At 56.5% G+C, this 24,752-nt stretch overlaps 2 protein-coding genes across 7 annotated transcripts in view; one reads left to right on the top strand and one right to left on the bottom strand.

Annotated features, from left to right (window-relative positions):
* Window positions 1-4,264, top strand: part of ENG (endoglin) — a 34,791-nt gene extending 30,527 nt beyond the window's left edge. For all 3 annotated transcript variants that reach the window (XM_070251241.1, XM_070251240.1, XM_003364144.5), the window contains 5 exons: window positions 496-612; window positions 857-1,108; window positions 2,068-2,122; window positions 3,209-3,310; window positions 3,437-4,264. In XM_070251241.1, the coding sequence (XP_070107342.1) occupies window positions 496-612; window positions 857-1,108; window positions 2,068-2,122; window positions 3,209-3,310; window positions 3,437-3,561 (651 nt within the window). In that variant the 3' untranslated portion in view covers window positions 3,562-4,264. The remainder of the gene's footprint in view (window positions 1-495; window positions 613-856; window positions 1,109-2,067; window positions 2,123-3,208; window positions 3,311-3,436) is intronic.
* Window positions 4,265-4,677: 413 nt separating this feature from the next.
* FPGS (folylpolyglutamate synthase) lies at window positions 4,678-23,559 on the bottom strand. Of its 4 annotated transcripts, XM_070251243.1 has the most exons (17): window positions 23,209-23,559; window positions 23,009-23,060; window positions 22,697-22,906; window positions 12,314-12,442; window positions 12,176-12,229; window positions 12,027-12,091; window positions 10,201-10,315; window positions 10,007-10,087; window positions 9,818-9,879; window positions 9,625-9,727; window positions 9,234-9,311; window positions 8,831-8,978; window positions 8,625-8,714; window positions 7,505-7,655; window positions 7,158-7,233; window positions 6,392-6,458; window positions 4,678-5,538 (listed from the first exon to the last, which is right to left on the bottom strand). In XM_070251243.1, exons 2-17 carry the CDS (start codon window positions 23,027-23,029, stop codon window positions 5,129-5,131), a joined length of 1,860 nt encoding a protein of 619 aa, XP_070107344.1. In that variant the 5' UTR covers window positions 23,030-23,060; window positions 23,209-23,559; the 3' UTR covers window positions 4,678-5,128. The 4 variants fall into 4 exon arrangements, with proteins under 4 accessions (XP_070107344.1, XP_070107343.1, XP_023484720.1 ...); XM_070251242.1 differs by lacking the exon at window positions 23,209-23,559 and having other exon boundaries at window positions 23,009-23,111; XM_023628952.2 differs by lacking the exons at window positions 22,697-22,906; window positions 23,009-23,060; window positions 23,209-23,559 and adding an exon at window positions 13,626-14,043.
* Between the last annotated feature and the right edge of the window lie 1,193 nt (window positions 23,560-24,752).

Here is a 24,752-nt window from a genome sequence, read left to right as displayed (position 1 = left end):
GGTCCTAAGGCCCCTTCCTGTTCTGGGAGGGAGCAGGCCTCAGGAAACTCAGGCCCTGATCCTGGCAAGCCATGTGTTTCCAGCGTGCCTCAGTCTCCCCTTCTGTGCAATGGGAGCAGTACTGTTTAGAGTCACATTCTCAGCCTCTCAAATCAGAGGGCTCTAGTGTATACCAGCTGTGCGGCCTTGGGCAAGTCACGTAAGCTTTCTGGGCCTCAAGGTCATGTCTGGGCCCCAAGGCCAAGCAGCGGCATAAGAAAGGACCCCCGTCTCCACATGGGGGTGCTTATGAGCAGTCACTGAGATGAGGCATGGAAAGTACTTCACACAGGCCTGGTGCGGAGTGAGTTCTTGATAAACATTAGTTTTTTTAAAAACAGTGAGGATGAGGGTGGGTCAGCTCCTCTGGGCCACTCCTCCTGCTCCCACCCCCACGCCTCTCCTTCCTGGCTGGGCGCCACCCAGACTGACCAAGTCTCCTCCGCTCTCCCACAGAAAAAGGTGCACTGCGTCAACACGGAGAGCCTCTCGCTCCGGCTGGGCCTCTACCTCAGCCCGCACTTCGCCCAGGCCTCCAACACCATCGAGCTGGGCCAGCAGGGCTTTGTGCAGGTATGGACCTGAACTTCCTGGAGGAAGGAGGGAGCCAGTACGGGGCATGGTGGAGGGGAGAAAGAGATGACTGGAATGTCACCTCCTCCTCCTCATTTGCTCCAGGCAGGTCTATGGCTTTCCTTCGACTGTCAGGGCTTAGGGGCCAGAATTCTAGAATGAATCTAGCTTATTTCACAAGAGCAGGTAGGGTGGAGGGTTAAGAGGAAGTGACCGTGCCTCGTCCCCTTCCCTACCCACGCAGGTGAGCGTGTCCCCAATGATCCCTGAGCATGTGTTCCAGCTGGAGAGCTGCCATCTGGATTTGGGGCCTGACACCGACACCGTGGAACTCATCCAGAGCCACACAGCCAAGGGCAGCTGTGTGAGCATGCTGTCCCCGAGCCCTGAGGGTGACATGCGCTTCAGCTTCCTCCTCCGTGGCTACATGGTGCCCACACCCAAGACTGGCACCCTCAGCTGCACCATAGCCCTGTATCCCAGGATTTGGTCCCAGGTGAGTGGGGGCCTGAGCCAGGCCCAGCTTCAGGGGGGGGATCGTGGGTCTGAGGTTTCCAGGAAAGGATGTGACAGCTGAGGAGGATGTGGGACCAGCTGGCAAAGGGCAGAGCCACAGTCAGGCATGTGGTCCAGGGGCACTCTTCCTCCTGCCCTACAGCCTTCTCATGGCTTTGCCGTGTCTTGGACATTGGTAGAATATGCAGCTGCAACTGTCCATCCATCCACCCACCCACCATCCCCCCAAGTCATCAATCCATCTTCCCATTATCCCACCCAGTCATCCATCCACCCACCCATCCATCCATCCAGTAGCATGATTGCCAATGTAATCTCAGTAAACTGGAGCCCTCAGGTAAGAGGCTTAAGACAGGACACAACATTCTGATTTTCTGCATTTACTGGTCACAACGCCTCCTCATCTGGTGGATCTCCATTCTCAGGCACTCAGCCCTAGACACACTCACAGTCACCCCCAGGCCCTTGCACATAGAAGAGTCTCCGGGATTAAAAACCTCTCTGGTTGTATGAACCTAAAGCAGCATCTGGGGCCACTCCTGAGTGGGCCTTTCCCTGCGGCCACAGAGAGCCTGGGTTTCCGGGCTGACTTGGCTCATCTCTCCAAGGCATTCACGAGGGTCACGGCTGTAGTGTCACGGCTGTAGCATCACGGCTGTAGCACAGAGTACCGCCACAATCCTCGTGGGAGTCAGGGGTCTCCCAGGAACTCCCAGGAAATGTTCCAGTAGCAGCCAAAGATTGTCCACCCAACACCCTCCCACAGCATGGATGTCCCAGGACTTGTCCAAGGGCTCCCAGCTAGAAAATGGTAGGATCAGATTCAAAGCCAAGGCTGCAGGGTGGGCTGTGACAGGCCAGGGTCACAGAGCCAGGGAGTAAGCCTGGAAGCTTCCTCTTGAAGTCGGTGTCACACACCGCTCTCTCTTCCTCCCCCAGGAAGTCCAGAAGACTGTCTCCATGCGCCTGAGCATCGTCAGCCCTGGCATGCCTGGTGAGCTCTCTGGTCTCTCTGGGGTGCCAGCGGCTGAGGTCAGAGTGGGACATGATGGACGGCCCAGAGGGATGGGGCCTAGGCACACGGCAGGGAGGACCCCAGAGAGACCAGCCCTGGAGGAGGGGAGACAGGAGAAGGGCTTCCCAGCAGCCTAGAAGAGGACCACAGCTGCATCTTCTAGATGGCCAGCCTGTGCTCTGAGCACCCTGTGGGACGGGATCCCAGGCCTTTGGCTGTTCTCCATCCTCATAATTGCTGGTTGACCGTGCTGGGGGGATCGGGCCACCAGAGGCAGGTCTGGATGGGATAGAAGACACCTGGGGGTGGTGCTGGTCTCACCGTCCTTAAGGCCCCCAGTGTGGAAGATGCTCCTTCAGCCTAGCACCCTCTGGCTTCTTTGTTAGTTCCCCCTGGGCCCTGGCCCCACCCAAGCAGCCGAGTCTGTGACACTGGGAGTAGAGGAGGGGTGGCACCCCCCTCTTGCCACCTGACCTGGGCCAGGATAGAGCCCCTACTTCCAGCCCATGACCGAGAGAGCAGGGCTAATAACCCCACTGCATGGATGGGAACTCAGAGGCCCAAAGGGAGGCTCCCTCGCCTGTAGTCACATAGGAATCAGGAGTGTGGAGGGAATGAGGCTTGAGAAAACCCAAGGGCTGAGCTGAAGAGCGCTCAGAGGTGCTCTGGCCCATCCCTACCATGGCAGAGGGCTCAGAGAGGGGCAGGGACTGACCTCACAGCGGGGCGCAACAGGCTCTGGACTCCCAGGCCCCACACACTCCCTGCCCAGATTACACCATCCGTCCTCCCTAAAACGCATCTCTATCAGCCTTGGGAGGCAGAGGCACGGTCCAAAAGGCCTAGGTGGATGGTCACAGAGGTCACAGCTTCATGCCAGGCATGGGTGTCATGAACCATTTGCTAGATGAGGAGACTGAGGTTCAGAGAAGTCAGGGTCAGTGGCTGAGCTGGGACTGGCACCAATACTTGTGCTCGTGGCCAGTACAACAGTAGGGGGACGGCACGGGGGCCAGGGAGGAGGCAGCAGTGCTGACTGCAGCCCTCTTTCCCTCGGTTGCACAGGCAAAACCCTGGTCCTGCCCGCCGTGCTGGGCATCACCTTTGGCGCCTTCCTCATCGGGGCCCTGCTCACCGCCGCACTGTGGTACATCTACTTGCACACGCGTGAGTATCCCAGGCCCCCACAATGAGTGCTCAGGACCCCTCCACCACCACCTGGGGGAGTCTGGCGAAGCCTCTGAGGGAGTGGGGAGCCCTGGCCGGGGCCCTGACCTCCGCCCCTGCCCCCAGGTCCCCCAAGCAAGCGGGAGCCCGTGGTGGCGGTGGCTGCTCCGGCCTCCTCAGAGAGCAGTAGCACCAACCACAGCATCGGGAGCACCCAGAGCACCCCCTGCTCCACCAGCAGCATGGCGTAGCGCCCGGCCCGGAGCCCTGGGGGCCACCCAGCGAGCCCTCGCCCAGCAGGAGAGACTGAGCAGCCACCAGCTGGGAACCACTGGTCATGAACTCACCCTGGGATCCCAACCCCTCCACTCGACCAAGGATGGACCATGCCCTCTGCGCCCATCCCTCCTGCCTCCCTCTCAGAGGCCTGCTGCCAGCGGGGGCACCAGCTTGGAACACCTTGGGGTCCCCCCACCCCACCCTACAGAACCTTCAAACCCAGTGGGCCTGGGGGACAGCAGCCAAGGACCATGGAGAGAGAGACCACTGCCCTGTATGTCCACCTTGTTGTAGAAAGCCAAGACCCTGTTACTTTAACCTGGATCCAGCACTCCGTGACCTGCTCTGGGTGGGAGGTGAGAACTTGAAACAGACTCTGCCCAGCCCACCCAGGCCGACAGTGCCTCCTCCGTGGGAACGGAAGGTCAGCCCAGAGCCACCGGGACCTGGCCCCAGCAGCATCCACACTTGGACTGGCACAACTTTGGCAGGGGAAACAGAAGCCTAGTGTTGCCCAGCCTGGGAACCAGGGAGCTCAGCTCCTTCCTGCCATTGCCACATGGAGACCCCCTCCCTCCCAGCCCATCAGGAAGGCAGCCGATGGGGAGTGGCCAGGCTGCCTCTCCTGGGCCCACCCCTATATATTAATCATCAATAAATCAGACCATGAAACCAGTGCTGGGCTGGGCTGGGAGAGGGGGAAGGGCAGCTAAAACGGGTGGGGGGTGACAACCCTGGGTTGGAATCCTGGACCTGCCACTTATTGACTGTGTGACCATGGGCAGTCCCATGGCTTCTGCAAGCCAGCCAGTTCTCTCATCTGTAAAATGGGTAAGATAATCCTCCATCATGAGGTCTCTGCAAGGAGGTCTGCAAAACAGTGCCTGGCCTGTGGTCAACGGACCGCAGTCCAGTCTTCTCATGTCAGAGACAGGCAGCCCGAGGCTCAGAGGGAGGGAGGGGGAGGGCCTTGTTCCAGGCCACCCAGCCCCGGCGCCGACACAATCCACTTCCTGTAGCAGCTGCAGCCCCCATCCCCCTATGGTCTGCTGAGGGAGCCAGAGGTCGAGTCAATCAAATGTTTTGCCTTTTCTTTTTTTAAAAAAATTAAAGGCTTTAATTGACTCTAGCCACCCTCTGTCCCCAGAGAGCCCCAAGCAAGGGCCCCTTTTTTTTTCCCGGAAGGCCACTGGGAGGAGAAAACCTATCAACCAGCACCTGGCAGGATCCCAGGCCCAGCCAGGCAGCTCACACAAGAAGCTGGCCCGAAGCAGGCGGGGTGGGAGGGAGACAGGCTGGATCGTCAGGCCTGCTACGACAGGGAAGGGAGGAGAGGCCAAAGGCACCCCAGGCTCAGAGACAGGATGTCCAATCTCAGCCTCCCACCCTCAGCCCTCTATTCCACCGCCCAGAGCCCAGGTCCCTGGACCAGTCTAGACAGAATCAGGAAAGCAGGAAACAGAAGGCACTTAATACAGGAGTTCGTGGAGAGACACAGGGCAGGCGTGGGAGGCCCCACCTCCAGCCCCACTGCCTCGGCTACTGGGACAGGGAGGGCTCCAGCAGCTTCAGGACACCCCCGACCAGGTGCAGGCTGCCTGTGACCAGCACGTGGATGGCAGCAGCCTCCCGCAGTACACTGGCCCCGCTGCCTGCCACGGGGTGGGCGAGGAGGCCCCGTGGGGGACTGGGTGGCTGAAAGACAGGGTCCCGGCCTTGGCTGATCCACTGCAAGGCGTGGGAGATGCAGCTGAAGACAAGGGAGCTGGTGCTGACGGGGTGGGGCAGGCAGGGTGCCAGCAGCAAGGACGCGGGCCCACCAGGCTCCGGGCCGGGGCTGTTCCAGAGGTTCGGGCTGGCCTGCTCCTTGTCCAGGCGGCTCCAGTGCTGCTGGTGTGTGAGGCAGCGGAGCAGCACCTGGTCCAGTGTCACTGTGAAGTTCTGCTGGTCTGCGGGGCACAGGGACAGGCACTTCAGTGACAGGGGTGGGAGTGGGGTTGGAGAGGGGCAGGCATGCTGTGAGCACCTGCTTAATGCCGGGCCCTTTATATGCATCATCAGTCCTTACAACTCATGCTGTGAGGAAACGGAGGCTCAGAAAAGTTCAGTGACATGCCCACCATCACACAGCAGGTGAGAAGCAGAGCCAGGTATTTTTGACAACACTTTTTTTTTTTGGTGAAAAAGATTCACCCTGAGCTAATATCTGTGCCAATCTTCCTCTATTTTGTATGTGGGTCACTACCACAGGGTGGCCACCAATGAGTGGTGTAGGTCCATGCCCGGGAACCGAACCTGGGCTGCCAAAGTGGAGTGCACGGACCTTAACCACTAGGCCACAGGGCCAGCCCCTATTTCAATTTTTTTTCAATATGACCCACAGTAAAAAATACATTTTACAATGGCAACCCAGTACTCACATACGTGTGTATACATGTGCCTGGAACAGAATCTTCATAAAACAGTAGCCATCCTCACTTCAAGCAAGGCACATTGCTATTTCCTAGTCTATTCTATTTTGTTTAAAATAAAAAATGCTGGTTGAGACCCACTAAATTGATTTCAAGAACCATCAGTGGGTTGTAACTTGCATTTTGAAAAATGTTTTCCCCAATAATTCTTGTTTAGTATTGCAGGCGCAGAGTGCAAGAGTCAAAACGTACCTAAAGGCATCTATACAGAAAAACAAATCTCGCTCCCACCCGACCTCCAGTTCAGAAGCCCCTGTCACCAACAGAGCAGCCCTCCTCGGGGTCCTCTGCCCCCTGCCCACCCCCAGGGACCATGCCTGTCACTTCTCACCTTCGTTACCCGTGGGTGACACCTCTGTCAGGTTGGGGCAGAAAACAGCATAGTGAAACTGGCAGGGCTACAAGGCCAAGGGGAAGAGCTTGGTGTCAGACCCTGAGAGGGTGCCCCTCACCCCGACTTCCCCACAGCACCCCCAAGCCCATCTCTGGAAATGGCCCGCACGCTGGCTGAACTGGAGGCACGCTGCATAAACCCAGCCACAGCACTCCAGTGGCCTCCTTTCGGCCTCAATATACCCTCCCGACCTGTGGCGTGGGCAGCAAAGGCAGGGCCCACTGTACAGAGCGGGAAACAGAGGCTTGGGGGTGGGGGCACTTGCTTAAGGTCACTCAGCTACCGAGCGGCCCCAAATCCAGGCTGGGGAAAAGGCTTTGTCTGCACAAGTGAGAGAAGCTCTGGATGTGAAGAACCACCCCAGCCTCTGGGTCTGTGAAATGGGAGATGATCCCCAGGAGCCACATCAGCCCTGACCCCCTAGAGCAGCCTCAGTTTCCCCAGCAGCGAAGGGCCCCTACAGGCTTTGAGCCCAGTGACTCCTGAAACTGAACATGGCAGCATGGAGAACGAGGGCAGTGACCTGTGACGAGGCTTCCCACGCGCCCGGATGCTTTTACACCGAATCCTCAGTACAATTCAGGGGAGGGGGTAATTTTACAGTTGAGGAGACGGAGGTTCAGGGATGAACGCACAGGTGGGGTCCACACAGCCAGAACCAGGGCTGGGCTGCCTGCCGCCCGCCCCCGGGGCAGCCCCTCACCTGCAACAGCTTCAGCAGGGCCGCGGGATCCCGGTCCCCAGTAGAGTTGAAGAGCAAGACACGCACCTCGGGCCCACTGCGAGAGGGGCGAGGGGGGGGGGGTCACAGAGCCGCAACTCCCACCCTGTCTCCGCGGGCCCCGCCCCATCCTTCCTCCAGGAACAGCCCCTGCCACCCCCCAACTATGGTCCAGTCCCGCCCAGTCCCAGCGTCCCACCCCTCTCCTCTGGCCCAGTTCTGACGGGGTCAGAGTCCCGTGGCCCCGCCCCTCCCCTCTGGCGCAGTTCCGACCGGGTTGGGTCAGACCCCGCGGCCCCGCCCCCGGGCCCGTCGGGGGCCCAGCTCACCTGTCCGGTCTGTCACGGCCGCGCAGCGCCTGGCGGAACCAGCGCACGCAGGCCTGCACGCTGCTGACGGTGTGCGCGCCGTCCAGGTACCAGGTGAGCGGCCCGCGCCGCAGCACCTGCGTCCGGCCAGGCCACTCCGTGTCCCGAAGCCCTGGGAAGGGGGTAAGGCAGCCTTCCAGCGGCCGCCGAGAGGGAGCCCTCCCAGATCCGCTCCCACCCCAGTCCTCAACTCGCACGCACCCCTCGTCCCCCGCCCCCAAAGCTGGGGCAAGCTCTTCAGCTGCCTCATCTGGTGGAATCTTCCAGGCAGCCCCGAGAGGGGGCTGCTACTTTATCTTTTTCCCATGTTACAGACGGGGAGCCCTTAGCTCAGAGAGATTAGGTCACAGAGCAAGTGAGTACCGGTGCCGGGACGTGATCCAGGATCTACCTGGCCCCAGGACTGTGTCATGGCCCTGACACGGGACCTGACACACAGTGGGCACACTGGAACCATCTGCTGAGGGGGTTTAACAGCCATGGGCACCTACTATGTGCTGAATGCTTTGGGGGAAGGAAGAAGCCTGACAATATCACCATCCTCAAGAACATTATGGTCAGGGCCGGCCCGATGGCACAGTGGTTAAGTTTGTGTGCTCCGCTTTGGCAGCCCAGGGTTTGCAGGTTCCGATCCTGGGTGCAGACCTAGCACCATTCATCAAGCCATGCTGTGGCAGGCATCCCACATATAAAATAGAGAAAGATGGGCACGGATGTGAGCTCAGGGCCCATCTTCCTCAGCAAAAAGAGGAGGATTGGTAGATGTTAGCTCAGGGCTAATCTTCCTCAAAAAAAAAAAAAAAAGAACATTATGGTCTTATGATGATAAGGATGACAGTAACGGCAGCTACCACTGGCTGGATGCTTCATCCCACCCACCAAGCTCTGGCTCAGTCTCTTAGAGACAACACCTTACCGTATGTCCTATCATCTCATTTGGCAGGTGGGGAAACTGAGGCTCAGAGAGAGTTCATGAAGCTTGCTGACTTCGGAGTCCTTTCTCTTGGGCCCCACCTCAAACTGTCCCCACTCCTCAAACAGGAAAATGAAAGAAATAGTTGGGTGGAAAGGCCCAACTCACCGTGCTGCATGTGGGACGTGGGCTGGAAGACGGGTGCCAGGGGCAGCTGCCACTGGAGACTCGGCTGGGATGCCTTCAGCTCCCCGATGCCTGGGGGACAAGGGAGGGGGAGGGAGGGCTGTGTGGGACTGAGTGTGCTCAGAACCCTCAGCAGCCGACTCCACATGCCCCTGCCCACCTGCCCGCCCACTCACCTGCCCACTTACCCTGGTGGTCCTTTTGCTGCAGCCAGCAGCGGGCCAGCTGCAAGGCCAAGGCGGCATTGGACCGCTGGTGCTCTCCCTCCAGGCCAAGGGTCAGCGGTGGCCCCCCTTCCTCCAGGGCTTCCAGAGGTGGGCACAGGTAGAGAGGACACTGCAGAGGAGATGGGCAGCAGCTGGGCAGGGGAGCTGCTGCTGCCACCTTGGCCAGGGGGCCCTCCCTGATGCCGTCAGCCCTTCCATCTTTCCCCACCAACCAGAACCCTCCAAGCCCTGCTCAGAGAACCGAGATGTGACCCGGCTGGACGAGCAGCTGGCTCTCACTGCACAGATGAGCAAACTGAGGCCCGAAAAGGTAAAGTGCCTCCCCAGTCAGCCGCCCCGACCCAGCACATCCAATCAGACTCACTGAGATCTGCTGCGCACGGTCCCTCAGCACTGCCAGGGGCCCGTCAGGCTGAAGCACGGTGAAGGCAGGGACACCACGCTGTGGAGGACAGGGAGAGTCAGACAGGGGCTGCCTCCCATTTCTGGCCCTCACATCCCTGGGTCTGGGTGGCCCACTTAGCCTTCCCCCCATAGGACCTATGGGAACCACTTGATGGGGAGACTAAGGCCAGAGAGGGGCTCAACTTGCTCCAGTCACACAAAGAACCGAGACAGGAATTCAGACCCCACTGCTGCCCAGACTTCTCCTGAGTCAGGAGACAATTGACCCTGCCTCAGCCCCACTTCTCTGAGCCTTGAGGGCCAGGCCCAGGCTGTCCATGTACCTCCCCTCCCCAGGGCTGCCTGGTCACCTTGAAGATGCCCCCTTTCTGCCATGCAATCTTCTCCACCGTGTCCCCCAAAAGGCTGGTGTGGTCGAGGCCAAGAGAGGAGACCCCACACACCACAGGCTTCCTGTGGAAGACGAAAGAGCCATGACGCCCCCCCCATCCAGGCCGCCTGGGTTCCTGGCCACCATCCCTCTCCCCAGGCAGCTGCCCTCACCTGATGATGTTGGTGCAGTCGTAAGCCCCACCGATGCCCACCTCCACCACTGCCAGGTCCACCTGCAGAAGACCAGAGGGCATGGCAGGGGGCACAGGGGTGCCTGGATGCCTCCCAGGAACCCCTCAGCCTGCTGCAATTCCCCTCCCCAAGGCCTCAGAAACAGGGTTCCGGGCAGTGGGCATGCACCTTCTCTTGGAGGAAGATGTGGAAGGCCATGAGCGTGAGGAAGCGGAAGTAGGCGGGCATGGAGACACAGCTGCTGCCATCCTGTGGACAGGAACATGTCAGAGGCTGCCTTCAGCTCTGCTCTGAGGAGACGGGGTCCTGGCATGTGCAGCTCCCCCTACCCTGGCCACCCACTAGCCCTCCTGCACTGACACCTTGGTCTCCTGCAGCCGGTGGTAGAGGCGCCAGAAGTGGTTGGTGAAGAGCTCAGGGCTGATGGGCTGCCCGTTGATGCGGATCCGCTCGCGCACCTGCACCAGGTGGGGAGAGCTGCCGGGAGACCTGGGGTCATGAGGACTCCCTTCCCGAGCCCTCCTGGCCTCCCCCCAGCCCACAGTCAGACCTGTCTTCTGGAAAGACAAACCTGACCATGTCGCTGCCCTGCGAAAACGCTTCTGTGTCTTCCCCGTGCCCTCAGAGGAGTCCCAGTCCTCACCTCAGCCTCCCAGGCCCCCGCAGGGCTGATGCCACTGGCCTCTGTGCCTCAGCTCTCCCGTGCCCCTCTCTAGTTCCCTGCGCCTCAGCCCTCTGGACTGTTTTCAGTTCCTCCAGCCCCCCAACCCCTTTCTGTCGCCAGCCCTGGCACCTGCCCTTCCCCCCCACCACATGCTTGCTCCACAGGTCTCAGCTGAGATAGCCCCTCCTGCAGAAAGGAGGACAAAGGACCCCTCCTCCCGGGCTGGTCAGGCATGTTCTCCAGGCTCCAGCAGCCTGCTGTGCTGTCCCCATCTCCCACCCTGCCAACCTCTGCCCCGCTAATGTCTGTCTTGCAGCCCTCAAGGGCAAGGCCCCTGCTGCCATGTTCAAGCTGCCTCCCTGGGCTGGCCCACGAGGCCACAGGGGCCCAAGTCGAAGGCTGGGTTTTTAACCAAAAAATTATTTTAGAAGAGAGTGTTGGCTTATATTTGAAACCTCAAAGTCCCTCTCGTATGATGACTCTTCCTCTCCATTTCTTTATTTTGAACAAAGACCTGTTTAGAGAAAACATATTGGCCTGAAATGCCCTCAGTCAGCTGGTTTCAGATGCTTACAGAGGTCACTTGATGGAACTGGTAAAATAAAAGGAGGCAAAAATCTTAAATGCCCCAACCCTAAGGACCGAATCCTGAGCAATTAGCCATCACGTTAATCCCACTGCTCTACCTGTGACAGGCTTAGGAGAGGCACATACAGCCCAAGGAGGAGGGACCGGTGTCTACCCCCAGCCTCCAGTCCCCTGGTGAGTTTAGATGCCTGAGAGCAACCAGGAGGGGGCGCTGCCTTGAGGGCAAAGCAGCAGCTGCACTGGCAGAGCGTGACTCCCTTCCTTCTGCCCACTCGGGAGGCCTGAACATGGACATTATAAACTACCCTTATTGGTTAATCCTTACAAGGCAGGTTTTCTGCTCCTTATTGCAAAGATGACCTAACTGATAAATATTTCTATGTGATTTAAAAACTGTATATGGAATTTAAGTTAATAAAAATTATCTGGGGGCCGGCCCGGTGGCGCAGCGGTTAAGTCCGCACATTCCGCTTTGGCGTACCGGGGTTCGCCGGTTTGGATCCCAGGTGCGGACATGGCACCACTTAGTAAAAGCCATGCTGTGGTACGCGTCCCACATATAAAGTAGAGGAAGATGGGCACGGATGTTAGCTCAGGCCCAGTCTTCCTCAGCAAAAAGAGGAGGATTGGCAGCAGTTAGCTCAGGGCTAATCTTCCTCAAAAAAAAAAAATATCTGACCATTCCATCTAGGTATTTAGTTTATACATTTAAGTTGCTGCCCCTCTCCTCAGTTTTTTTTCATTATGAAAATTAAAGAGTGCTATAAACTTGGGCCAATATGGTAAGTGCTAATTAAATGTTTGTTGAATGAATAAATACTGGGCAGAAAGACATGCAGCTGAGTTCCTGGGAGGTGAGCCTGGCCCTGAGGTGCTGGCTGGTTCCACAGCCCCCTAAAGAACTAGGAGACACCTCATCCCTCTGCACCACAGTACCTAAAGAATCCGGTCTTCAAGCCATAGCTTCGGAGGATTCGTTCAGTGAAGGCACAGGTGGAGCCCTAGAAAGAAAAGGTCTTGTCTGGGCAGGCCCCACCCCACCACCCCACCACGTGGACACCCTACCCCTGGGTCCTGTTGCTCACCTTCCCCTTGGTCCCGGTGACATGAATGATGTTCAGCTGGTCCAAGTCCTCCAACTGGGACAGACAGACAAGGTCCCCAACTCAGCCCCAGGACTCACAGATAGCAGTGCCCGTGGTCACAGGCCCCGCCCACCTTACCTGTAGCCCACTGCGTGCCAAGAACAGCTCCATGGCTTCCAGCTGTGTCTGAGGGTCACCCCGCTGGCGCTTCACCTGCTCCAGGTAGCTGGCGTTGGTCTGGAGGGTGTTGAGTGTGCGCACAGCATCCTGGCAAGCACAGTCCCCGGGTAGCAGGTTAAAGCTTACTACGGGTCCATAGGAACAGAGGCACGCAGTGCACCAGTAGCCAGGCCAGGGCACCAGGCCTGCCATGTTGCCCCAGCCTAGAGGTTAGGCACCGGTGAGAAAGAAGTGGCATCTTTCCAACTCTGGCAGAGATGGCAGCCTGGGGCAGTTCAGCCCTACCCAGGGAGTGCCAGGCAAAGCAGGAGCATGACTAACAGGACTCGCCTTGCTTCCTGTTTGGGCTTCCCAGGGCCTCTGCCTTCATTCCCTCCAGTGGGGTCCACCACTATATCGGGCCCCTACTGGGGTGAGAACCACAGAAGCCAGGGGTCTTAGAACTGGAGGAATTAGAACTAGGAATTCCTGGAGGCTTCCATGCCCAACCTGAGGATTGGGGCTCCATATTCTGACCCAGAGAAGAGCTGCTTGGAGCAACCAGATAAGGCAGAGAAGGAGGCCGGGAAGGAGGAAGGGTGTGCCCGGGGTCACCCAGCCAGGAAGGCAGGTAAGTACAGCCTCAGAAGAGAACACAGTGGGAGTGAGGGTGGGGTTGCTGTTTATTTCACCTCGGAGGCTCAATAGCTGGTTGGAGGCCCCACTCACATCAAACTGGTATCACCTGCCTGGCTGGCATCAGGTTCTGGTCTCTGGCAACTGTCCTCAGGCACAGAGCCAGGAGGAAACTTTCTGTTTTCCAGATTCTTGCCTCCCCCACTTCCCCCGATTCCCGCCTGCCCCCTAATTCCAGGCACTTGGATCTCTATCTCCTGAATCCTGGAGACTCCAACCCCAGATCTACACCCCTGGATCTCTCAAGTCTGAACTGCTGAGTCCCTTTCCTCTCCCATCCCTACGTCCCAACTGCTGGTTCCGACTCCGGAGACACTGAAACTCCAGAACTCCAGCTGAGCCACTGGACCTCTTGGTCCTGTCACCGGGCGCCCCTTCCCACTCTGTAACGCGGGACACTTCAGCCTCAGAATTCCCAGATCCCCCAGCCTGAGCCCAACTTCCTGGTCCCTGTCCCCACCCTCGGACTGCAGGAAGTCCCCGCCCCCCGAGTCCCCCAGTCCCAGGCTCCGGATCCCCTCTCAGCTGGCGAAGCCCGGATGCTGTGTGGCTCAGGCCCGGCCCACGTGTCATCGCGCGACAGCCCGCCGGATACCTGATACTCCATGCCGGGCTCCTGCGGCGCGGGCCACGCGCTCAACCCTCGTCGCGCGCCGAAGCGGGTCGTTGCACTGAGCGGAGAAACCGCAGCCAGGAGGAAAGCCGAGCGCAAGTGGCTGCGTGCCCGCGACATAGTCGCGGCGCGGGCGTAGCTACGCTAAGTCCGGGCCGGAGAGGTCCCGCCCCGACGCGCCCCGCCCCGACGCGCCCCCGCCTCCCGCCAATCAGCGCCACCTAAGAAGCCCACCGGGACCAATAAGAATCCGCGGGAAGCCATCCTTGTGAGGGGCAGTCCTGGGCCCGGCGGAGGGCTTCGCCCATGTTTTTGAGGGGCACGCTCCTCGGGGCGTCCTCTGCTTTAGAGGAACACGCACTCCTGGCGTGATCCTCCTCCCAAGGACCCGGCCGCGCCCCCAAAAATAGCCAGTCTCAGTCAGCAACCCTCAAGCTCTGCTCCGGGCCAGAACCAGCTCCGAGCCGGGATAGAATGACGGACACCAGACACCTTATGGAGGTCACTGAATCTCGGCCCCGAAATATCCCGACTCAACGCAAAGACCGCAGGCTGTGGAGATGCAGCCTCCGCCCTCACGAATTGGCAGTCCGATTGCTGGGCAATAGACCCCAAACCAGGCACCTGGGCAGCCTGGGAAGGCTTCCTGGGAGAAGCGACATCTTGGCTGAGGCCTTGGGGATGGGAGGAGAGGTTTCCAGGCAAAGGGCAGAAACAATATATGAAAAGCAAAAGGTTGGACAGAGAGAAGGAACTAGGCACGGCGAGAGAACTGCATTTCCACCTGCTTGGGCCTGGTTGTCCTGGAGTGCCAGGATGCCAGATCTAGCAGGACCTTGTAGACTGATTTGAAAAAAAAAAAATATTGAATTAAATTTGGATGACAATAAAATGGTTTTCAAGAGGGATGACAAGATCAGATTTGCCCCTTGGAAGATTTGCTGTGTGGAGAATTGATTGGAGAGCCAGCTGGGGAGGGGGCAGTAATCTATGCTACCTGTGGGTGAGGAGGACCTCCATTTTTCCTGGAGTTTTCAGAACTTTTTCCTGTCTATGACCTTCTTGGCCCCAACTGCTAGCACAGAAAAAGCAGCATAGAGATTCCCTTTTTACCGCTGAGGTCCAGAAAGTCGTGTGTGCTGGGAAGAGGGGGGAAGTCGCTGCAAAGAACCCTCGAGGGAAGTTCCCACAGATAAAGGCAATCTTTCAAACAACTGATGGGGTTTCTGTCCCTCCCTCCCTCTTTCCTGCAGGCATTGGGGGTAAATGTTCATCAGAGATTGTTTGATTTTGAAATAAGCAAATGTGTTGAGAAGAATCCATCACTGCTGGACTTCAGCTCCTCACATCACTGATGGGGTGTCCCACCCCACTGCCGTGGGGGATAGAGATGTCCTTCCCGCTCTTGGTTCCCTCTTTTTTTTAAATCACCGAAACTTCCTCTATACACTTACATGTTTATAATTTAATAACTGCAAAAAAAAAAATGATCATAACGAAGCTCTAAATGTTTTTATTTTTCCTCCTTTGGTAACCCTTATTGACTGCCAGGCATGTGTCCCACAGTTTTCTATGCTCATGAAATCACAGATACATCTAGACATCCATAGGGCCTTGTCGTTGCAGATGACAGTATTTTCTGCATCTTAATTTTCTTACTCACCAATAAGCTTATAGAGATCCCTCTATGACATTTCTTTAGCAAACAGTTAAGTAGCACTTCTCTGGGCCAGACACTGTTCTAAACACTTTGCACATAGTTGCTCACTTAATCATCGCAACCCTATGAAACAGGTACTAATATTGTCATCCTTCACAGGTAAGGAAACTGAGACACAAAGGAGCAAAAGGACATGCCCAAGTCACAAAAATCAAGATTTGAACTCCAGTCCCTGCGTCCGTATTCCTAGCCTCTGTACCTCCCTCCTGCCCCTCCCCGTGGGGGACGCGGTGCTGCTAACTCAGAGGCAGTGGCAGTACCGCAATGCGTCCCCTCCTGGCTGCTGAAGGGCATACGCTACGTTCAGTGTTTTGCCGCTATGGAAGGCATGCACGCCAGGGGCTTTTATTTCTGCAGGTGAGATCGCACAGAAGGGTCCAGGGGTGTCTGTATTCCTTTCCCCCAACACTGTGAACTTTGCATCCCACCAGCTGTGTGTGAGGAGAGCACCCCTTCCCAGAATGGGAGGTAGAGGACCTTCTCGTGCTTACTCTGCGTCCTCCTGGTGACGGTGCGCTTGAGCATCTTCCTATCATTTATTTCCACAAACTGCCTCACTCATCCTTGGCCCATTTTTCTAGTGTCTGTTTGCCCCCTTCTTGATAACTGTAAAACCACCTCGGGTGTCATAGTTGTTACTGCTCAGTTCTGTCCCCTATATGGCAAGTATTTTTTCTCCATCTACATTGGTGACCTCAGTTGATTCAGATGTAACAGGGGCCATGCAGCTCTGGGCCGGTCCTCCAAGAATGAGATCCCAGGGAAATGAGATCCCAGGAGGGAGACCCCCTCCTCTGGTGTAAGGTGGAAAACCCAAGTTGCCTACATCCCTGAATCTTAACTGATTTCTTTCCTTTTGCCCCAAGCAAAGCAGTCCGTGTCAGTCCTCCCCTATGGCCTGTTACAGGGCTTCTCTAGAATAGACGCGGAAGGCAAGGAACGGCACAGAAAATTCCAGGGATCCTATCTGGTATCATCCCAGTTGTGCAGGAAATTGTAAGTGGTGACTTGTGCCTGGGCAAAGCCACCCCAGTGGCCTTGGGCAGGTCACCTGTTCCCTGGACTTCTGCTTCCTCCACGGTCTCCGAGGACAATTTTCATAGCCAGTGACATCAGGAAATTTGTAGTCACACATTTAAGGTTCGGTGGGGGGAGGGAGTAAAATAGATTTATCTTCTTTTCCTTATTCAGACTCTCCCTTACTTTTTATTTTGTTTTTAAATTCTAATCTTTTTTGGATGGATGATACATCATATCATTCAAATAACCAGAGGTACTAAAAGGTTTACAGTGAAAACCTTTCCTCCTACCCCTGGTCCCAGCATCCCAATTACCCTCCCCTAAAAGTAATCAAACTTATGTTTCCTGTGACCTTTCCAGAGATATTTACGAGCATATACAAATATACATAGATTTACCTTTTTACTCAAAGATAGTGACAGACCACGTACACGATTCTGTATCGTGCTTTTTCCACATATATTTATATCCTGGACCTTGCTCTAGACTGTGTCAGTACATAAGAGCTGCCCATTGGCTAATTTGTTTTTTCGAAACCTCACGGTACTCTTTGGTGTGGAAGTACTACTGTGTACGTGGCCAGTCTCCTACCAATGGATGTTTAGGTTTCCGATATTTTGCCATCACAAGCGGTGTTGCATTGGGCAACATTTTCCCTTGATCATTTCTTGCATGAGGGAGCCTGTCTGGTGGATAAATTCCAAGAGGCACAACTGCCAGGTCAAAGGCAATTTGCATTTGACACTTTCATACATATTGCCACATCATCCCCCAGAGGGGCAGGGCCTGTTTCCACCCCCGCAGGGCATCAGCCAGGCGTTTCCTCACCAACACAGGCAGTTAGCCAACTCGGATCCTTGCCAGTTGCAAAGGTGGAAAAATGGATTCTCAGGGTAGTTATCATTTGCATTTATTTTATTTGAAGGAAGCTGAGCAGTTTATGTTTAAAAGCCATTTCTATTTCCTTTATGGTCTACTCACCTCCTTTGTATCATTGCTTTTTATTTGAAAAGTCACAGATGTTCGTAAAAGGAAATAGAGAAACATGTAAAAGAGAAAATCAGAGGCACCTTCATTGCACACCTGGAGAACCACTGTTGGCCTTTCGGTGACACCATGAAGGCATTCTCCTTCTCCAGGAAGAACAATAGAAATAAAGCTATTGTTTCTGTCTGGACAGAAAGAAAAAAGACAAGAATGAAGGAAAACTGGCAGGTGGGCCAGCGTGCACGCACTGAAGGCAGATCTGCAGGTGTGTGAGGACGGTGAGTGAGGGGCCGAGGGATTCCGCCCTCCCAAAGGGAAGGGATGTCATTCATCCATCCATTCACTCACTCATTCATTTGATGAGAAATTGTCTCTGTGCCAGACCTGGGCTGGGTGCTGGGGACACTGGGTTCTGGGGACACTGTGGAGAACAAATGACAAAGTTCTGCTCAGGGAGCACCCTGTCCAAGGAGGGAGAGGGCAGTAAAGAAGGAAACACAAAGGAATATACATATTTGCAAACCCTGATCAGAGCCACCCTCACTGCTGTAGAGGCAGGAGACTGAGGCCCAGAGAGGGACAGAGACAGCTTGGGATCACACAGCAAGTCAGCAAAGACACCATGCTAGGCCCCAGGGCGGGCTTTCTAAACTCAGGTCTGCCTGAGTCACTGCCCCCTCTCTTGCCCCACCATGTCCTCAGGATTAATAAAGCCCGCCAGCCCCCTGTGGCCAGGCCCCTGGCCACTTCCTGCCTCATCCACCACTGCAGGGCACTCTCCCTGCAGCTGGCAAGGATGTCAGGAACCGGCCTTGGCCTCTCCCACCTCTGAACCTTTGCTCATATTTCCCTCTGCCTGAAACACCTTCCTTGTGTTTTTCTTTGCTTTTTTGGGTGGACTGCTTTTAGCTAACATTTATTAAGCATCTATCCCTGTACTTGGCATTGCGCTCTCTTCATCCTCACGCCAATTATGTGAATTAGAGATTATCCCCATTTTACAGGGGGCAAAATGGAGGCTCGCAGAGGGTAAGCAGCTCACCCAGGGTGACACAGCCAACATGTGGCAGAACCAAGATTCAAACCCCAATTTGCTGACTTTTAAATCTGCCGCTACTCACCACTTCCTCTCTGGTCACCCTGGCTCTCTGCTGTCCATGCGCTGTGTGTCCTTGGCCAATCTGCTCCCCGTCTCTGATCCTGTCTGACTCTCAGTCTCCTCCTTAGCTAGTAGGGCGAGGGTTGAAATGATTTCATAATTTCTGGGGATGTCTAGGGGGATCTGGATGAGGACAAGTGTCTCAAGGCCTCCACACTCCAGAGAGCCTGGACTAGAGGGCTCCAGGTGCCCCTTCCCTGCCCCAGCCAGGGTTCTGTGGAGGCCAGGGGAGGTTCAAGCTCATCGGCAGGTTTGTGCAGAAGCCTCGCATTCAGAAGGGAGGGTACATTTCTCATGGCCCCACCGGGGTTCTGACCCTCTCCACCTCTGAATATCTATTTACATCCGGTGACCTAGAAGGAAACATTTTTCTGTAATGGGGGAGAAGAAAACGTGCCTTAGACAGAATTCCCTATCCTCGGTGAGGCAGCCTCTCCTGATCTTCGCCCTGACTCTGGCTACTAAGGTGTTAATGGATTTAGTTTATTAGGAGGGAAATTGGGCTTTAGAAATGGGCTTCCCTTTCGCCCTACAATTCCACTTCTAAAAGTGACCCTGAGGAAACACCTGGAGCTGTGCTCGGAGACCCACACGCTCGCTGCTCCCCCTCCATCTCGGTGATGACGTCCTCTTCCTGAAACCCTTTGTTCTCTGTGCCACCTGGATATCTCCCTCCCCGGTTCTCCTCCTTCCGTGCTGTGTGCACCTGCTGCCTGGACCTGCTCCCCTCTGACGTCTTCACGTTGAGGGGCCCTGGGCTCACGCCTCTCTCTCTGAGGGGTCTCCTGCTCCGGGTCTGTGATGACGTGTGATTTTCAGAGGTCCCTCTTCGCTGAGCTACCACCATGAGCACCTGGCGATCTCCCCCCGTGAGATCTACAGGCGTCTTCAACTGGTCAGATCCATGACACGCGTGTTCTTGCGTCTCTGCCCTGGAACCTGCTTCTCCCCAGGCCTTCCCAGCTTGGAAGACACTCCCCCATCTGCTCAGCTGCTCAAGCCTAAACCTGGGCCTCACCCTGGGCTTCCCTCTCCCTCACCTCCCAAACCCCACCCACCCACAGGCCTGTCCACGCTACCCCACAGCCTCTCCAGCAGCCACTGCCTTCCCTCCAGGCCACCCCGTGGTCCAGGCCTCCACTGCTGGTCTACCCTATAGTCTCCTTGCTCCTGTTCCTCTTGACCCCTACAATCATCCTCCATCATTTTCAAAGAAAATCAGACCTTGTCTCTCTCCTGCTTAAAACCCTCCAGTGGATTCCCATTGCACTTAGGGAATGAAAACTTCTGACCTTACCGTCTCTTACCATCACCCCCAGCCCTGCCGGCCTCCTCTCTGATCCTCAGATATGCCAAACTCAGGCCCACCTGCATGAAAGTCCGCACCTAGGAGCACTCCGCATCAAAGGTGTTCATTCTCCTCACAACAGCTTTAGGAGTACGATGATTATCCTCATCATACAGTTGGGAAACTGAGGCACAGAGTGGTTACTTGGCCAGCCAAAGGTCACACAGAGTGAATACATGACAGAGCCTCAGGGCCTTTGCACTGGTGGTCCCCTCTGCCTGGAACGGTCTTCCCCCAAAAGTTCCCATGACGGACTCCTAGTCTGCTCAGTTGTCAGCTTCTCGCCACATTCTCTTCCATCTGCCCTTTTGTACCTTTGGAATTTTGAACCACGTGATTGTATTAGCATTTCAAAATAAATACTTTTGTTCAAGAGTGTTACGAAACACGATATAAGAAGACTGCTAAGAGAAGAAACCTCTTGGTGAGACCGTATGGATGATGGGATCCCATCTTTGTCAAAAGAATTATAATTTAGAAAACAGCCTGGAAGTTATTCCCTAGAGCAACCGTGAGCAGCTCTGGGCGCTGAGGCTGGAGTGACTTCTCTCTTCCCTTTGCCTATTTGTGTTTTATTTTTCCCCTGGGAACACGCATCATTGGGAGAAAGAATGAATGATTCCTGCCACACTGGGTGGCCGCCGCCTCAGAGCTCTTCCGCACCAACCCTCTTGTTCAGCAGTTGCGGACACTGAGGCCCAGCAAGGGGCCAGCAGCGTGGCCTCCCAGATGTTCCTGGGGTCCGCCACTAACGGTCAAGAGGGGCCCTCAGAGGAGACCAGGTGTGTGGCTGGAGGCCTTGTGGTGGGCCCGGCCACAGACAGGCTGGCTTCGGGCCTGCCTGCTCCCCGGGGGCCCGAACGCTCTTTGAGGTGACTGAGGCTTTCTCTGCTCAAACCTGAGAGCAGCTGTCTTAATGATTTTCAGGGGAAAAAAATGTGTGTGAGTTTTTTCAACTCGTTATCTCACTCTGCAACCACGATTGTCTTTGCGCCTGCTCTCTGGAACGTCAGATTTACTGAGCCTCCTCCTTGCTGGGCGCCGTGAGGGGCCCATTTTACAGATGAGAAACTGAGGACCGGACGGGAGGAATCAGCTGCGAAGGTCACCAGCTGGCAAGTGGCTGAGCAAGGGTTCAGCTCGGTCCCAGCTCAGTTCGATTCCAGTGGCTGCTGATTCAGCCCCTCCAATCAAGCTTGGGAATCCCTGGCTAATTTTTTTCATTTGTAACTTGGCTTTTCTTAAGTAATAGTTAATGTGAGTTCTTTCTGGACATCAGCGCTGTGTGGAGACCCTTACACACATCTGTCACATTTGAAACTCACTGTCACCCCGCGAAGAGGGTTCTGTTCCGGGACCCATTTCTCAGGGCAGGCAAGAAAGGCCTATTAGGAGAAATGGCTTAGTCATTCACAGGGGTCTGTACCACCAGGCCCCAGACTCCACCCCAGGCCACTCCTGCCTCCTGCCCCCACCTGCCCTGTGCCCTGGGAGGTGACCTGGTCACCTGGTCAGTGGGGCTCTGGCCTTGAGCTGGCTCTTACCTCAGAGGGAGGCTGAGCCGCGGCGAGGAGCTCTGTGAAATGCCAACATGCCCCAGCCCTGGGGGGCTACCCTCGGTTCTCTCTCCCCTGGGGAGGGGACCCATACCGTGTGACTCTGGGCAAGTCACCCCGCCTCTCCAGGGTCCTGGCCTCTAAAATGAGTGGGGCTGGATGACCTTAAAGGGGCCACTGCTCCCAAACCCTGGCATCTGGGGCCACCCCTCCTCTGCTGCCAGGCAGAAGGTTCCGTCTGCCGAGAGGGTCAGGGGAGCACGGCCTGGCCTTGTGTGCAGCCTCAGGGAAGGCTGGGGGAGCCACTACAGCCTCACAGTGCTCTCCTGGGCTTCAGACTGCAACCCCGAGATGGAGGGAGGCAGTGTCTCGTGGCGCCCATCCATCAGTGGGGGACACCGAGGCTTGGGGAGGCTAGGCGACTTGTCTAGCGTCCAGGAACCCAGACCTCCTCACCATGTGCTTACAGCCAGCCCAGGTTCCCAGCCCCAGCTCCAGCCAGTCTCCGCCGGAGCCAGGCTGGAAGGCCAGGGGCTGGCTCTGCAGCTTCCCAGCTGGCCCCTGGGCCCCTCTCCTCACCTCCCTGAGCCCTGCCGCCTTATCTGTAAAGCGGGGTCACAACTGTGCCGCCTCAGAGGGCTGGGCCCAGAGTTCAGAGCGAGGTTAGGAATCTTTAACGGGCTAAGCTTTTAACCGCCCTTAACCGCACCTTCCAGATCTATAAAATGCAGATAATAATGATCTCGGACCCATAAAATGCAGAGAACGGTGGGCACAGAGCCAAGGAGGAGTAAGCCCTCCATCAACGTGGCATCATCTTCATCATTATTCTTTAAATGGGGCCAACAGCCCTTCCCCACAGAGCAGTCCTGAGGGTTAAATCGGATGAAATCCAGTCTGTGCGTACCGGCTCTCAGGCGGCCGCTGCCACCTCCCACGCCTGCCACGGTTCTCCTCTAGAGACCCCTCCCCAAGAGCCGCCCCACAGCCACACTGGATGGGGGCTTCTGTGGAGCCTCCAGCCCGGTGGACAGTGGGGCTGTGAGGTCCACCGGAAGGGGGGCCAGGGCCTGACCACCCCAGGCCTTTAGAACTAGATTTATCGGTGACAAGGTTTTCCCCTTGGGCCCTATAAAGTATGGGGTTATGATCATTGCTGATGGCCTTGGAGCCCCTGAGGGATATCGGCACCCCAGATACAAAAGAAAGAAACCAAGGCTTAGAGATGCAGGCCACCCGCCCAAGGTCACAGCGTTCTCCTACCTGGAAGGAGGCAGTTTTAGCCGAGAAAGGACGCCCGGATGGGCCGGGCCTCTCCATGGTTGATTCCCACCACCTCTCAGCCACGGGCCACGAGGTAGCCAGGGCCCTGGCATCCTTCATCCCCGGGCTCCCCGCTCTCCAACCAGGTGGGGCACGAAGTGCTTCACAGGCGTGGACACCTCTGCTGAGGCCCCTCTGCCTGCGCTCCAGCTGGGCCAGAGAGGGGAGGGGGAGTTGGGGGGATTCCCAAACCTCATCTTCTCCCCTCCTGTGGCCTTGGGGGGCCCCCAGCATGCAGGGGAAAGGTCTTACCTGATAGCTTCCTGCTCTCATCCCAGGATCTGCCCAGGGGCCTCTCTGGCGGCTGTCGGGAATGCAGGACGGGTCAGAATCTCCCATGAGTTAAATAACAACTGGGTGCAGGTTAAAGGTAAGCCGGCAGGCAGGGTGCTGGTGGGGGGGTGGGAAGGGATGGGGACAGGGGACGGACAGGACTTGGGAGACTTTCAGACCTTGGGCTGGGCTTCCTGCAGAGCAGTGCTGGCTTCGTCTGGCCTCTCTCCCAGCCCCCTTATCACAGCCCATCTCCCCTTGCAGTCATGGCCCTCCCAGGCTGGGAGCCCTGGGGAGCCGGGGCAGGACACAGAGGCGCCCTTGACCTACGAGTCAAAGGAGCATGCTGAGGGGAAGGGCTGTGTTTCACCAAATCGTTTGGTCATAAAGAGACCAGGTCACGGACCCAGTCCCCGGCCTGCAGGGTTACATGGAGGGCCCATCCAAATGAGCTGGTAAAGGCCTTTCCGGCTTCCATAGCCTCTTCAATCATCCACTCGGCCATTGGCTGACTCACTCCTCCGGTATTTGAGACACTCTCCATGTGCCTGGGGTAATGCCCCCACAAGGCCCTGCCCTCTGGGAGCTTTCATCCTGTGCCAGGCACCTCCCTCCACCAATGGGGGTGGCATCCCGTCACACCAGGGTTCCAGGCCGAAGCGGCACAGACCCATATCTGCCCTGCTAGTCCGGCCTCCTCTCTAGGGTGTTCTGTGTTGGGGGGAGCTCAGAGCTGGCAGCTCTGGGGTTTAGGCCTGCTCTAGTTGTTTTAAAACATGATTTAACTGGATGAATAAAAATATTAATTAAGGAAGTATAAGAAAACACAGACTGGGCCGGCCTGGTGGCGTAGTGGTTAAGTTCTTGCACTCCACTTCAGCGGCCCAGGGTTCGCCAGTTCGGCTCCTGGCGCAGACCTAGCACCACTCATCAAGCCATGCTGTGGTGGCATGCCACATAAAGTAGAGGAAGATTGGCACAGATGTTAGCTCAGGGACAATCCTCCTCACACACACATACACACACACACACAAAACACAGACAAGCATAAAGGACAGAACCGCTCAAAACAGCCATGGGTAAGGTTTTAGTGTGATTGCTTCCGTTTCTCTTACAAAATGAGCTCAAGCAGGAGATATTTTGTAAGCTGCTCCTTCCACCTGTTGCATTTGGAACGCGTGTATGTCTCCCTCCTTTTGCACACTGCCCAGCATCCCAGCACAGGGCCATGCTCTGTCTGTGCCGCCCAGATCCCCAGCAGCAGCGTGGGCATCGCCCGTCAGCCTGTCAGAGGCGCCTGGCGCAGACCCGCGGGTGGAGACGCGGACGTGCACTGAAGGTGCAGAAGCGCTGCTCTAACTTGTTTAAGCTGATGGAGGTTTGCGCTGTCTCAGCTTTTGCACACACAGGGCTGCCCTGAGCATCGTGGACCCCTGGCTGGAGGTAGCAGAGAACAGGTTAGGGGTGCGGCCTTGAGGTTACAGCCTTGGTGTGGCTGCTGCACACTCAGTCACATGGCCCTTGTGTACAGTGGACAGGAATCAACATGTGCCCTCTCTACTGGGTCATTCCACGATGTCGTGGCTCCTCTCTTAGAACATACAAGCCTAGCTCCATCCCTGATGGTGGATTGCTGCTACTTCTTGTCTTCGGTTCCCTTCCTCCCATTCTCCAGTGGTCCGAATGCTCCATCAGGGTTTCATCAGAAGCACACCACCCACAG

This window comes from Equus caballus, chromosome 25 (genome assembly GCF_041296265.1).
Source record: "Equus caballus isolate H_3958 breed thoroughbred chromosome 25, TB-T2T, whole genome shotgun sequence".
In the NCBI taxonomy this organism is placed as follows: Eukaryota; Metazoa; Chordata; class Mammalia; order Perissodactyla; family Equidae; genus Equus; species Equus caballus.
The sequence above is the reverse complement of the archived record's forward strand: the minus strand, read 5'-3'. Positions and strand labels throughout refer to the sequence as shown.